The sequence below is a fragment of the Nannospalax galili genome, unplaced genomic scaffold (assembly GCF_000622305.1).
Source record: "Nannospalax galili isolate Female #2095 unplaced genomic scaffold, S.galili_v1.0 scaffold259, whole genome shotgun sequence".
Classification (NCBI taxonomy): domain Eukaryota; kingdom Metazoa; phylum Chordata; class Mammalia; order Rodentia; family Spalacidae; genus Nannospalax; species Nannospalax galili.
This window is the reverse complement of record NW_008344750.1, coordinates 2428329-2442419: the sequence shown is the minus strand read 5'-3', so window position 1 is coordinate 2442419 and position 14091 is coordinate 2428329. Positions and strand designations below refer to the sequence as shown.

Sequence of the window (14091 nt, the reverse complement as noted above, 5' to 3'; positions counted from 1 at the left end):
CAGAAACGTCTGGAAAGCTCCAGAGGGTGCTAAGTAAGTATGTATCTAGACAGGAAAGTATCTGAGGAGTCATGGCTGCCAGGGCTGTAGAAGGGGCAAAGTAAGGCAAACACAGTCATGCTTGATTTGCAGAGCTAAACACTAGTGCTAAGAATACGGAGGTTCAGGCCTAGTAAGGAGGTGAGGGACACCCCAAGGATGCAAAGTTGAGCCTCGGGCCACTGCAGAGCTCTAGTCGGTCGGGGACCCAAGGTCCCTCGGGCCTCACCTGGCCTCACCGGGGAGGCAGGCTGTGGACTCTTCACCCTGCAGGAGGCCCAGGCGGGCATCGGGCGGGACGGAAGGCGCTGTGAATCCTCACGCAGTCGGGCTGCCTGCAGAGCTCCGCACCTGGTTTCCTGCACCTGCCGGAAAGGTGCGAGCCGGCGTGGCCCCGCCCATAGCCAGTCCCGGTTAGCCACCTCTAGCCCCTCTTTTGCATATTCACGAGGCTGACCAAGGAGAGCCAGTAGGGGCTTATGAATTATTCATGAGGTGACGTGTTCGGTGGGGTGTCTCATTGATTATTCATGACCAGAGGGGCGGAGCTTGCAGAAGGGAGAAACGGTTGATCAGGAGGCCTCAAGGCCTTGACCGCTGAGGAGAAAGCCAGCACCGTCACCTGCCTCGCGAAGTCTCGGAGGAAGGGCATTGGGGGAAGGTTAGTTCTGTGGTCCTTGGGTCAAAACTTTGGCGTTGTCGTTCTGTTATTTGAAAGTAACTTGCAGAAAACTCTGAGAAGGGAAAACAGAGCAGGGAGGAAAGAGGAGGGCCGGAAGCTTCAGGTAACATTGACTCCACCCTTGATGATGAACATTTTCACACATTAAAAAAAAAGTGTGTGTCTGTGTGTGAAAGAGAAATGGACTGGTAAACCTCAACCACCATTTAATCAATCTATCAACCTATCTATCTATCCATCTATCTATCTATCTATCTATCTACCTACCTATCTACCATCTATTCATTTATTTATTTAAAGGCTTGTGCCGCCACGGCCAGCAAATTCCCACTACTTGCATAGCTCTAAGATTCAGAGTTTTTTTAAAATTGAAACTGGGGATCACTATGTTTAAGTGAGATTACGCCAGACTGAGAAAGACAGATGTCACATGTTTTTCCGCATATGGGGAATCTACATTTAAGTTAGAGAGAGAGAGAGAGAGAGAGAGAGAGAGAGAGAAGAGAGAGAGAGAGAAGAGGGAGAAAAGGAGGGGAGGGAGAATAAGAAAGGGTCGCAATTTTTAAAAAGCACAAAGGGAAACTATTGGGGAACCTTCAAGAGAATAGTGAGGGGATTGGACTCTTGGTGGGTCCATTGGATGGATCCACATTGAAGGACATTTGGGGACTGTAATATATATTGTATATTACATATATACACACACACACACACACACACATATATGTATGTATATATTGAGAAAATACCACAATAGGACCCATTCTTTTTGTGGTAACCAAAATACTAATATTTTTTTCTGATTTTTGAGGAAATGGAGACATTATCTTGTTGAAGAAGCTGCAATCAGAATTACCCACTGTGCAGTTGGGAGACAATTTTTATATACTAGATGGAGTTGTACCTGAAACTCTTGGAGTTTATCTTGTCTGGGTCAGCTTTTCTCCAGTCATGAAGTGTGTGTTCAATACATGATATAGAACAAGAGACAAGAGAAGTTGGGATGAGTCCCCCTGGGATGTCCTTACTGAGCATTTGCCATTTAATTTCTTTGGTCCTTAGTTTGCCAAACAGCACAAGCATTGGAGTATATTGAAACTCAAGATTAGCTAATCACTAAAATGTGTTCAAATGTGCAGAGCATTAGATGGGCTGTGCTGTGCATCATGTACTAACTTGGTGAAAACAAAATAACCTTTAAAAGGGTTTTAGGTCTCATTTAAATGATAATCTAATTTCTCCCTCACCAGATTATAAATCTCTTGGGAGAGGAAGCATATTATACAGTTTGTAACCCCACATTTTACCTGGCACAGTGCAATTGTCTAATAACTGTTGAGTGAAAGAATAGTGGAAATTGCATGAACAAGATATTTTAAAACTTAAAAGAGCATGAATACCCAATTAGTACAGTGGAAACCACTTACTTTGAGTAAGCATGAAGTAGCTGAATTATCAGGGCCAAATGGAATTTGTTAAAATGGTGGCTAATAACTTATTCAAGCAAGCTCTGAAAAAGGTTTATTAAGAACATTGGCAAATCAAATTCCTGTGCTGATCTTCACTCCCTTTTCTTTATTGTTTTACATTTTGCATTTTATTTGTGTCTATGTGGAAGCCCAAGGTTGATGTCAGATGTCTTCTATCACCCTCCACCTTGTATTTTGAGACAGAGTCTCTCATCGAACTTGAAACTCACCGGTTGGCTAGACTGACTGGCTGGCAAGTCTCCAGATAATCCTGTCTCTGCCTCCCAGAGCTGGGATGGTAGGTGCATGCTTTTAATATGGATACAGAGGATCCTAACTCAGGTCTTCCTGCTTACATAGCAGGCACTTTATTCACTGAGCTATAACCCCAGACCTTGTTTTACATTTTAATCTGTGTTCAATTCATATTTGTATTTAGTATGAGATTTAGGTTGAATTCCTCCTCCCTCCTCCTTCCCTCGTCCTGTGACTATCTCCTGTTTCAACACCATTTCTTGAAAAGACTATTTTCCTCTGAATTGGTTTTCCTCTTCTTTAAAATGAAGGGGTTAGAATAGCAGTAGAGCATGTTTCAGTTCCTTTCCAGCTTTATGAGTTTTTAGAATCTATTTGTGCTGATATGTGCTCTCTTCAGATCAAACATGTAAGGAAGGTCACCTTGTTGCATCTCAGAATCTAAATATTGAATATTGTTTACTTGATAGAAAGGGGATTTTTCAAGTCAAGCATGGTGGCTTATGCCTTTAATCTATTCCAGCAATTGGGAGACTGAGGCAGGAGGATTACCACCAGTTCAAGTCCAACTTGGGCTACATAGTGAGACCTTACCTCAGAAAGCAAATGAAAGAAAAGAGGAAGGGAGAGAGGGAGAAAGGAAAAGGAGGGTATTTTCTAATTTAAAAAGGTAGTCTTAGAATAGTAGGGAAAATTGGATAGAGAGCCTTAGTAAATCGAATATAATCAAATATCTTTATGCAAACATGTTCAACTGGTTTTTGCTTCAATTAGAATGGCCCAATTAAAAAAGATAGAAAAATTGTTTGGGTCTTAATAAAACAACACCAGAAAGTCTTTATCTGAATCGTGCACTAGCATATAAGTGGGGTAAAATAGTAATTGTGCCACTGTTTAAAATAAGGTACTTGAGATGTGGGTCAAGGGGTAAGCCCAGAGTGAATTTTTTCACAAGGAACACAGAAATCTTGCCTCTTTTTCAAGATCATCATCATTGTCATTGAGTGGACATATCAAACACAAAAGTGGATAATATTAATGGCCTGTGCAGTTTTAGATGTTTGTGAATCAAATATTCAAGCACATTTATAAACAAAAGATTTGAAAGAGTTTTAAACATCCTTAGTTATAAAATCTCTTCTAGGGGCTGGAGAGATGGCTCAGCAGTTAAGAGAACTATTCTTGCAGAAGACCTCGGTTTGAGGCCCAGCACCCACATGGCAGCTAACAACTGTCCGTAACTCCAGTTCCAGGGGATCAGACAGCCTCTTCTGTCCTCCTCAGGCATTGCATGACACAGGTGCATTTACCTACATGCAGGCAATACATGCATACACATAAAATAAAAATAATAAAGTATTAAAAATATTTTCTAGGTTTTTAGATAATAAAATCAAAACAAGGTGTTTGAAAAAACACATCAGAGATATTCTCTGAGAATGCGTGATCTGTGGTGTCATACATGTCTTCTGGTACTGTCAACTTGTGAGCTTTCAAAATTAAGCAGGGCTTCTGCCTGAATAAGAGACCTCCATAAAACACCTGCTCAAAGGGAGAGCAACACAATAATAGAGTTTAAAAGGAGCCGGTCTATTTTGAAAAATCATTTGAGTCTTTTTAACCTTCCTGAAATAAGCTCATTGAAACACCAGAAAGAGACTATACTTTGTGTAGTAACAAATAAGCCAGCAACTAGGGAAGCACGGGCAGCGCCTCATACTAGATGAAGGGCAACCAAAGGGGTTTTTATTTTGGGGAGTTAAGCTAGAAAAGCTCTTGCATTGAGTCAAACTTCTTCAGTTTTAGGTTAAACCAATGATTGACTGTAGGTAAATAAATGATTTCTTGGGATATTGATCTACAAAAAGACATATTTGGACTAGCTGACATTTAAAGTACTTTTCTAACTTTAAAATATTGTGATTATTTCCTAGACCCTTAATTCTTTTTTGTTTCTCTAGTGCTTCTCCATTGATTCAACAAATATTTATTGAGCACCTGTTTTGTTCCAAAACTGCAATAATACTAAGAATTAAAAGCTCAGCTAACCTTTTGAGATATAATCTTTATAAACCTATAGTAATTATCAGTTTCTTTTTAAGAATACTCATAGAGTTCCTTTTATAATATTAGTCCATAATCACTATCAATTTGATTATTTAGACATTTTTGTAGCACTTATCTTTTTTTTTTTTTTTTTTAGACAGGGTCTCCCTGTAGCTCCAGCTGGCCTGGAACTCAGTATGTGGACCAGGCTGGCCTTGAACTCACAGAGATCCACCTGCCTTTATCTCCCAAGTGCTGGGATTAAAGGCATGTATCACCACACCTGGCTAGCACATACCTTTTGTATCGACAAATATGGAGTCTATATTTTACTTTTCTCTGTCATATCTTTTTGTTCTTGTTTCTCAAAAGTTTTGGAAAGGAAAAAAATAATTCAGCTAAACAAGACACAAAGGTCACATATGATTGAACTTATATTAAATGTCCAGAATATGCAAATCAATAAAGTTGAAAAATAGATTAGAAACCAAACATGGTGCCACATGCTTGAACTCCTAGCATTCAGGAAGCTGAGGCAGAAGGATCATGAGTTTGAGTCTAGCCTGTATTACATAGTGAGCTCAGGGCCACTGTGGGTTACATAGTGAGACCTTGTCTCCAAAACAAGCATATTGGGGTCCCGGGGGCTGACAGAAGGAGAGTGATTGCTCACAGGCATTGAGGCTTCTTTTAAAGGTGAATGAGTGGTAATGGTTGCATAACTTTGCAAATACACTGAAACCCTTTGAAACCCTTAAACAACAAAAACAAACCCTTTAGCTGGGCACAGTGGCTTTGATCCCAGCACTCAGGAGGCAGGGGAAGGCAGATATCTGTGAGTTCAAGGCCAGCCTGGTTTAATGGTGAGTTCTACACCAGTCAGAGCTACATACTGACACCCTGTCTCAAAAAACAAAATCAAACAAACAAAAATCCTTTAAAAATAATGAGCTAGATAGATAAACTACACCCTGTTAGCTCATAGTAGTTTGTCAGATACACAAAGTAGCTATAATACACAGTGGATTGCAATGGGCATTTCACTTGGACTTTGTAGTGGGAATCAGAACGTCATTCCTTGAAAAAACTATACTAAACCATATTCAGGAGAGGAGTAGGAATTGAGAATGGAGGAGGATGTTTCAGAGGAGGGGGATATTGCCAAAGCCTGAAAGACAGAGGGAAATACAGTTCTTCAGGGTAAACAAAGTATATACAAATGGCTGGTACATAAAAGTACAAGGGAAAATTGTTGAAGATGTAGTCAGGGAGACATCAGGCAAATCTTGGAAGCCATGGTAAGGAGTTTGGGTATTTTTTCCCCTGAGGGCAGTAGGGAAGCTATGGAAGTACTTTAGTTTGGGAAATAATACATAATCAAGATTGTAATTTTAAAAGAAAAGCCTAGCAGTATATTAAAAAACAAAACAACAACAACAACAACAACAACAACAAAACAGCATGGAGATGACTGAGGACAGTAATGGGCAGAGGGGTAGTTGTAGCAATCCAGGCAAAAGCTGAGCCTGCTCTGATTATAATAGAGGTGACAGCCCTAGCATGGTGGTATACACTTGTAATCCCAGCACTTGAGAGGTATAGGGAGCAGGATCAACTCAAGTTCAAGGCCAGGCTGGGCTACATAGCAAATTCCAGGCAGCCACGGCTTTGTAATGAAACCCTATCTCAAAAACATCATCATCATCATCATCAACAAGACCCCTCTCAAGTTGATAGGCATGAGAAATATTAAGCCGATTGGACAGACTAATGAGAAAAGTCAGGGTTGAGTCATACATTTTCAGTTGAGCCATCTCTCTAGACCAAGTTAAGATTTAAAAAAAATATTTTAATTATTTTCATTTTATGTGTATGCGTGTATTGCCTGCATGTAGGTAAGTGCACCTGTGTTGTGCAATGTGTGCGGAGGACAGAAGAGGCTGTCAGATCTCCTTGAACTGGAGTTATGAACAGTTGTTAGCTGCCATGTGGGTACTGGGATTTGAACCTGGGTCTTCTGCAAAATAGTCAGTGTTCTTAACCACTGAGCCATCTTGCCAGCCCCCCAAGTTAAGATTTTTTTTAAAAAGTAGGCATGCTTTGAAACATGTAATAAAATGTGTATCAGAAACTGTTCCAAGTGCCATATTAATTTAATCACTTAAATTTAATCTTGAGATAATCCTGTGAAGTAGGCACTGTTATAATTTTTGTTGTATAGATGGGAAACCGAGGCAAACAGCTTGCCCAAGGTCACATAGTCAATAAATTATACACTGAAATGTGATCTTTGGCAGTTTTGTTTCAGAAAGTCTGTGTTTAACCACTATGCTATGTTGTTACTTCAGATGAACATTGAATAAAATCTGAACAGTTAGGTCTATGTCTACATTTACAAAAAAGAAAACCAAATCCCAGAGAGATTTAACCAGAATTACACAAATTCTAGGTAGTTCACCCAGAATTTCAACTCAGATTCCTTAATACCTAAGTATATTTCTACTAGATTATACAACCCCCATGTGTATATCAATTTGTGTTGTGTAAGATTTGGTTTTACTTGTTTTATAAATATTAATCCCTAAGGAATTTACTGACTGCTAATAGAGTACATTTTGAATCCTTTCTCAAAGCAACTACCCTGGAGGTCTCAGTGTTCTCAGTGATGTAAATTTAACCCAGGCTATCTGTATATTCTAAAATTACAGGTATAGCAATGCATGGTGGTCTAATCACCTGATGCTATTTTAGGGCTTAATTCTCTTGACATGCCTTCAGAAATATAATTATGGAGAAAAATTTTTAAATCCTATCAATATAGAAAGATTTAAAAATCATCATTCCTCTTATTGTCTCTAAAACTAATAACTACCCCAACTAGAGCTTAAATTCTTACAGCCACCTTTTTCTCCCCTCCTTACTTCTTAAAATTTAAGGGAGGCAACAGATGTGTCCAGTCAGATTTGAAGGCTACATTCTGAAGTCAACAAAAGAAAACAGAATGTTTAAGGGCTCAAGGACCATTAGGCAGTTTTCAGCCTCTAGTAAAAATATTACAATAGTGTCCCCTAGTGCTGCTTTCAAGAAGTTGTTTAAGAGAAATTAAATAGTATCTGTTTATAATCTCTAACACTACCTTGTAACAATGTCCTCAAATAATTATAACCTTTTGGCAAAAATCTTCAGAATTTTTCACTAATTGCTAATAACAGGTAACAGACTACCCTAGATGATCCAGAATGGAATTTAAATGGAACTCTTTTAAAGTGAGTTATTATAATAAGTATTTTAGTTATAATTCCATCTTCCAGGTCTTGATAATAAACCCAAACTGAAATAAAATTAAGGCCTTTGGAAAGAAAATGGAAGATTTACTTCTTTTCTCTTATCCCACAACCCCCTTTCTTTGGTCCTGGGGATTGAACTAGGGCCTTGCACAATTCTTTTTTTAATATTTTATTATTTTTATTTTTTATGTGTATGAGTGTATTACCTGCATTTGTCTAAGTGCACCCGTGTTGTGCAAACCCAAGGTCAGAAGAAGGTGTCAGATCCCTTGGAGCTGGAGTCATGGATGGTTGTTAGCAGCCATGTGGGTGCTGGGAATCAAATCTCGGTCCTCTGTAAGAGCAGTCAGTATCCTTAACCGCTGAGCCATCTCTCCAGTCACCTTGCACATTTCAAGCAGGTGCTCTACCACTGAACTGCATCCCTAGTCATTACTTTTTTTTTAACACTATAAAAGTACATATTTTATGATCAACTTTTAAAATTGTTAAAATTCAGCCAGATGTGGTGGTGCTCACATTTAATCCTAACATTCAGGCAGAGGCAGGAGTTCTAGGCCAGCCTGGTCTACCTAGTGAGTTCCAGGCCAACCAGGTCTACATAGTGAAATCCTGTCTCAAAAAATAAAACAACAAAAAAATGGAGGCTGGAGAGATGGCTCAGTGGTTAAGAGCAATGGCTGCTCTTGCAGAGGACCCAAGTTTTGATCCTGGCATGCACCTGGCAGCTAGCAACCATCTGTAACTCCAGTTCCAGGGGATCCAGTGTCCTCTTCTGACTTCCGAGGGCAATGTATGACATGGGTGCACTTACATACAAGCAGGCAATATACTCATATGCATAAAATAAGAATTGTGTTTTTTAAAATTAGTTAAAATGATGATTTACTTATTGATTTTTAGCTTTGATTTTTCCCTCCAACTCCAACATCAACTTTTTAAACATTATAAAATATATACAAAATTATAAAATATTAAACATATATTTAATAAAAGAAAAAAAGGGGGGCTGGAAAGATGGCTCAGTGGTTAAGAGCACTGGTTGCTCTTGCAGAGGACCAGGGTTTGATTCCCAGCACCCACATGGCAGCTAATAGCTGCCTGTAGCTCAGTTCAAGGGGTTCTGAGCACTCTTCTGGCCTCTGTGGGCATTGCACACACTTTGTGCACTAAAAACACATAGGCAGAACACTCATACACATAAAATTAAAAAAATTTAATTGTGATATACTGTGCATAATGTAAAATAATTACCTCAGCCATTCTCAAATGTATAATGTTAAGCACATTCACAATGTTAAGTAACAATCACCAACCACTTTCTGTTTAAAACTTTTCCATCATCCTTGAATAGAAACTCTGTTCCTATTAAGCTCCCAATAAATCTACCCCAACCCCAGCCCTAACAACCTCTGTTCTACTTTCTGTTTGCATGTGTTTGCTTACTTTACTATAGGTACCTTGTATGTGTGATGTATTTTTCCTTTTTTTCTATTTTTTTATTTTTTATTTTTATTGTGTATGCATGTGGTGCCTGCATGTAGGTAAGTGCACCCGTGTCATGCAATGCCCATGGAAGACAGAAGAGGCCGTCAGATCCCCTGGAACTGGAGTTATGGACAACTGTTAGCTGCCACATGGGTGCTGGGATTTGAACCCAGGTCTTCTGCAAGAACAACCAGTGTTCTTAACCACTGAGCCATCTCTCCAGCCCTATTTGTCCTTTTGTATCTGGCTTTAAAAAAAACCCAAAACTTTATGCTTTCAAAGTTCATGTGCACATTTACATTGTAGCATGTTACTATAATTTCATTCTTTTCTAAAGGTTGAATAATATTCCCTTGTATATGCTATATATCACATTTTGCTTGTACATCCATCACTTTTTTTTTTAAGATGAGGTCTTGTCTAAGTTGTCCAAGCTGACCTCAAACTCCTGGGCTCAGAATCTTAAGATGACTTATAACTTATTTTTCTCCTGAGAATATATTTATGAGTGAGTAAATTGTGTAACTTTTATTGGGTGGTTGAAATATTAATTCAGAGACTTTATATTTATGCCAAATTTAGAGATTATATATTAGTAATGAAAATGAAAATGGTTATTAAATTTATTTGCCAGAGAATACGGTTAACATATAATTATATACTTCTCATTTGGAAAATTCACAACAAGGATTTTTCAACTCAGATTCATTTTTATAGTTTTGATAGGGCCTGATGGGACTATTTTAGTTTAATTTTTCTCTTGCATTTCCAAAATTGACCTTGGTAAATTTCTCTCTAAACTGAATAGTCTGGGAAATAGCCTATACTCAACTGCCTTTGATTTTCTGTTTTTGGTTTGATTTTAGAATTCAGTTCCATCTTTGGAAAGAACAAAATAGGAAGTATTATATTAGGCAAGATCTTTAATTAATTTTTTTAACAGGTTAGAATTGTTGAAAGAATCCTGATTCATTCTCAATGGCTACTGCTCAACTCTCTCATGTCATCAGAACACACAAGGCATCTAAGGTATTTGTTAAGAATTAAAAGAAAATCAATGATCATTTAGTGAGTTACTTCAGAACTGTGATTTTAACTTTTGTAGTAGCAGTTTTTAGTTAATTGGCGCATGCTACATTTTAACTGCCGGATGGACTTAAGATATTCAGAAAAATTAAACAATTACAGTTATTTACTGGGTGCTTTTTCATGTCTAACTACTAGAGTAAAAGAAATCAAACAAAAAGATGTTTAAAGAATTGGTTCTTTGTTAGACATCTACTTCCTGAAACAATTAGAAAACTTGTGATGTAATTGTAAAACTAAAGCTGAGGGAGTGTGTTAATCATCTTCCTGTGGTGATGACAAAGTATCTGAGAAAATAAACTTAAAAGGACTAAGGATTTATTTTGGCTTACAGTTTTAGATGTTGATTTCATTGTTTTTGATATCTGTAGTTCTTCCACCTCCTAATAGATCAAATGGTTGATGATCACTCTTTCAGCACATGACCTTTTGGGGGACATTTAAGATTCAGATATAACAGGCTACAACAGCATGTCAGTGCCAGAAAACTTTGTTAGATTTACCTGGGCCAGTTTAGCATGTCCCACAACATTAGTTAATACATCATTTATTTATCATTAAGAGTTGTTGTGTTGTTTTATGAGAACAAAAGCATGAACTTTATCTTCCAGAAGTTTGTAATCTGATTAGGAAAATAAGATTTATGGTATTTAAATCAGTATACCTATAATTACACATATGTATAAAAGAGTGGAAGACTGAGGCAGGCAGATTGTCAAAAGTTTGAGGCCAGCCTGGGCTACATAGTGAGTTCCAGACCAGTCTAAGCAATGCTGTCTCAACCCTTCCTCCCACAAAAGAATATAATAATTCAAATTGTGGTAGTTTAGGGATTTTGTATACTCTGAAATAACTTGTATATTTCCTCTCAGGAGGTGAGACTTAAGCTGGTCCTTGAATGATGAAAAGGCTCATAAAAGAGGAAAAATATCATGAGGAAAAACTAGTTTATCTCCTGCCTCAGAATGAGAAATAAGCATGACATGTTTCAGAAAATAATATGCCATCCTTTCTGGAGTGAAGAACTCATGTTGGTCAAAAGGAGGAAATAAAATTGTATAGGAACTTTGGGAACAGATTAATTTGGATCTTAAAAGCCAGGCCAGGGGCTGGAGAGATGGCTCAGTGGTTAAAAGCACTGGCTGTTCTTGCAGAAGACCCTGATTCAATTCCCAGCGCCCATATGGTGGCTAACAACCATCCATAACTCCAGTTCCAGGGTATGCCCTCTTCTGTCCTCCATGGGCACTGCACTAACACATAGGCAGGCATAACACTCATACACATAAAAAATAAATAAATAAATAAAATTTAAAGACAGGCTAAAGAATTTATGCTTTATTTTGTATTAATGCAGATTTTTTATTAGAAGAGCAAGTAAAATAATTGTTTTAGGAATATTAAATTGTAGCAGCAATAGAGAAGTTAGATGTTGAATGAGAAATAGGGCAAAAAGAAAGCAGTCATCCTTCTGGCTTGATTTTAGTACACTACCTAAGCAAACTCCTAATCTCATTTGGTTTCCCAAGTATGCTTCCTTTTGGAGGGAGAAGTGTTAAGCTGGGTGTATGAACTGCAATCAGCTTGGCAGTTATTTTTCTCACTGTAAATGAATAAATTGACCTTTTGATACAACCATATCTTTGTTGTTTGGGTTACATGAACTACTTTTCCCAGTAAATTTCTAATGACAGTGCAATTCTGTTATCTAATACTAAAAGTAGTCATAATTATAGTTGTTAATATTTATTCAACACTTAACTATGTGCCAGACACTCTGTCAAGTGCTTTATTATTTCAATTAAACCTTTCAATAAGGAAGAAACTGAAGCTTGGAGAAGAAAATAACTAGCCCAAGGTCACAAAACTTGACAGCTAAATTGTCAATAGCATTATGTCAGTAGCAGACTTTATTATAAAAATATTTTCATAATGTCTTCTATTTTTAAGCTGTAGTATTTTCATGTACTAGATATTTATGAAAATATTAGACTAGTTGAGCTAAGGAGAAAAATCCGTGGAGTAACAGAAGTGTAGAGGCTGGAGCTGGAGAGACAGCTCAGTAGTTAAGAACACTAACTGGCTACTCTTGCAGAAGACCCAGGGCTAACAACTGTCTGTAATTCCAGTTCCAGGGGATCTAATGCCTTCTTCTGGCATCTGTAAGCATTGCACACACATTGTGCACTTACATATGTGCAGGTAAAATACTCATACACATAAATTAAAAATAAATAAATCAAAAATATTTTAATGTAAAGGCTTTTCTAACTGTTGATCTTCATTACCACAAATGGCCTTTTAAGGCCTATGTTTAAAGTAATGACTATTCTTTCAAGTTATTTACAAATTTCAAGTTATTTACAAACTCATTTACAAATGAGTTATTCAAGCATTGCCTCTCTATTCTGGAATATTTTTTTGTTATTACACACATGACATATTAGCTTTTACCCAGTTCCCCAAAGAAATTTTAACCTCTCGGAATCTATAGGTTCAAAAACCAAAATATTCTTTTTATTTTTCTGAAACAGGGTCTCATTATGCAGCCCAAGCTCACTATGTAGTTCAGGCCTTGAGCATATGATCCTCCTGCTTCCACCTCCTGAGTACTGGGATTATATGTGTTGAGGCCAAGTTTGAGGGCCAAGAATGAAGGGTCGAGGGGAGACAGAAAATTAAAGAAGAATCATGGAACTGCTGGCAGATGAGACATGTTTTGTTTTCTCTGGGAAAGGGCATACAGGCTGCTGCACAGGTGGACACTGGGCAAGAGCATATGTGCCCTTGGTCCCAAGTACTTTTTATATATCACACAAAGGTGGCTTTTTCCAAAATTGGTTATATAACAGATTACATCACTGTTTACTTTTGGGGTTCCTGGACATCCAGTGTCAGACATTTTGTGCTGATTCATTGCCCTCCAGATGTCTAGTGTTAGCCATCTTGACTCATGCTGGAAATTCATATCAGCACCATGTTGTCCAAACATAAACAGTTGTGTATCACCATGTCTGGCTTCAAAAAGAAATTAAAAAATACTTTAAAAATAAGTGACTTATAATATGATTTGACAAAAGATGAAGTGATAATTCATTGCCATTATATAGTATACTAAAGAAGATGCATTCTTTTTTTTTTTTTTTTTTTTTTTTTGAGACTTTTTGAGACAGAGTCTCCTTGTAGCCCCGGCTGGCCTGGAACTCACTTTGCAGACCAGGCTGGCCTTGAACTCACAGAGATCTGCCTCCCTCTGCCTCTGAAGGTGCTGGGACTAAAGGCGTGAGCCACCATACCTGGCTGAAGATGCATTCTTATATAAGGCAAAATCATATCTGAAATGCCCAAAAGACATTCTAGAACCAGATATATGTGATTATATATGTGTGTATATATTATAGATATGCTTTTTTGTAAGTTATTTTTCATTTAAAGACATGTTTGTAGGTAGTAACTACCTGTATTAGTCAGGGTTCTCCAAAGAAACAGAACTGGTAGAATGAACCATTTAACACATCTCAATTACACATTCAAAAAAGAATAACTCAAGTATCTGCTTAACATATGTGTGTACATGCACAAGCCTATTCTTAACCAAATAGGGCAAAAATACTCATGTCAATTACAATCCACGTTTCTGCAACTGGTCACATGCCCCAAGTTGGTATTTGTAACTACCTTCCTCTATGACCCATTCTGTATTTCCTCCACCATCACCAAGCACCTCTGCAAGTCCTGA

The 14091-nt window shown here is 37.8% G+C and overlaps 1 protein-coding gene across 1 annotated transcript in view; it reads left to right on the top strand.

Annotated features, from left to right (window-relative positions):
- Positions 1–804: 804 nt before the first annotated feature.
- The window catches only part of Hormad2 (HORMA domain containing 2), a 108632-nt gene continuing 95345 nt past the window's right edge, over positions 805–14091 (top strand). The window contains exons 1-2 of the mRNA XM_029567331.1: positions 805–824; positions 10210–10295. Of these exons, the coding sequence (XP_029423191.1) occupies positions 10245–10295 (51 nt within the window). The 5' untranslated portion in view covers positions 805–824; positions 10210–10244. The remainder of the gene's footprint in view (positions 825–10209; positions 10296–14091) is intronic.